The following is a 1064-nucleotide window of genomic DNA, read 5'->3' on the forward strand; positions in this document are numbered from 1 at the left end:
CCCATCAAACCCTCCGAGGATAGGGACAGCACAGGGTTAGATACAGAGTAAATCTCCCTCCACACTGTCCCCATCAAACCCTCCGAGGAGAGGGACAGCACAGGGTTAGATACAGAGTAAATCTCTCTCCACACTGTCCCCATCAAACCCTCCGAGGACAGGGACAGCACGGGGTTAGATACAGAGTAAATCTCCCTCCACACTGTCCCCATCAAACACTCCGAGGAGAGGGACAGCACGGGGTTAGATACAGTATGAAGCTGTTATTGAGTGAAGTGATTGTGAAAGTTTATTTTACTCAGCCGTGTCTGTCTGTTCCAGCTCTGCTCTACAAGCCAATCGACCGAGTGACTCGAAGCACCCTGGTGCTGCATGTGAGTATTCAATCTGTCCTGATGGTCAACTTTCATATTTAAAGCACGGTCACAATGTACAACAGAAAGGGCTAGAATATTATACACCATTAGAACACAAAGAATGGTTTTATAACAATCAAAATTTTATAGAGTTCCAATTAGAACAACGCCCCACACACACACTGGCACTTTCCAATATCAGAGGGTCAGTGACATTCTGTACCCCACTAGACTAATCATACAGATTAAATAATGCATCAACACCGTCAGTTTGGGGAAGCAATGGCCACATGGTATTATCGCTGGACTATTAACTGAGAGACCCAGGTAATGATCTGGTGAACCAGGTTCAAACTCCACCATGGCAGATAGTGGATATTGAATTCAGTGAACATCGGGAGTTAAGAGTCTAATGATGATGATGAAGGCATGTTGATTGATGGAAAAACCCATCTGATTCCCTAATATCCTTTAGGGGAGAGGGCTGCTATCATCACCCAGCCTACATGTGACTCCAGACACACAGCGATGTGGCTAACTCTCAACTGTCCTCTGGGCAGCCAGCAACACATTCGTCAGGTGAATTAATAACAAAAACAACGCGGCGCTCCCTCAGCACTGACCCTCCGACAGTGCGGCGCTCCCTCAGCACTGACCCTCCAACAGTGCCCGCTCCCTCAGCACTGACCCTCCGACAGTGCGGCGCTC

At 47.9% G+C, this 1064-nt stretch overlaps 1 protein-coding gene across 1 annotated transcript in view; it reads left to right on the forward strand.

The window, feature by feature from the left end:
• Positions 1 to 1064, forward strand: part of LOC109926199 (active breakpoint cluster region-related protein-like) — a gene marked incomplete at its 3' end in the record, with an annotated part of 35299 nt that overhangs the window by 8599 nt on the left and 25636 nt on the right. Inside the window, exons 6-7 of the mRNA XM_048621198.1 lie at positions 322 to 374; positions 832 to 886. Coding sequence (XP_048477155.1) covers positions 322 to 374; positions 832 to 886 — 108 coding nt within the window. The remainder of the gene's footprint in view (positions 1 to 321; positions 375 to 831; positions 887 to 1064) is intronic.

This window comes from Rhincodon typus, unplaced genomic scaffold (assembly GCF_021869965.1).
Source record: "Rhincodon typus isolate 14 unplaced genomic scaffold, sRhiTyp1.1 hic_rhity00000104, whole genome shotgun sequence".
NCBI lineage: Eukaryota > Metazoa > Chordata > Chondrichthyes > Orectolobiformes > Rhincodontidae > Rhincodon > Rhincodon typus.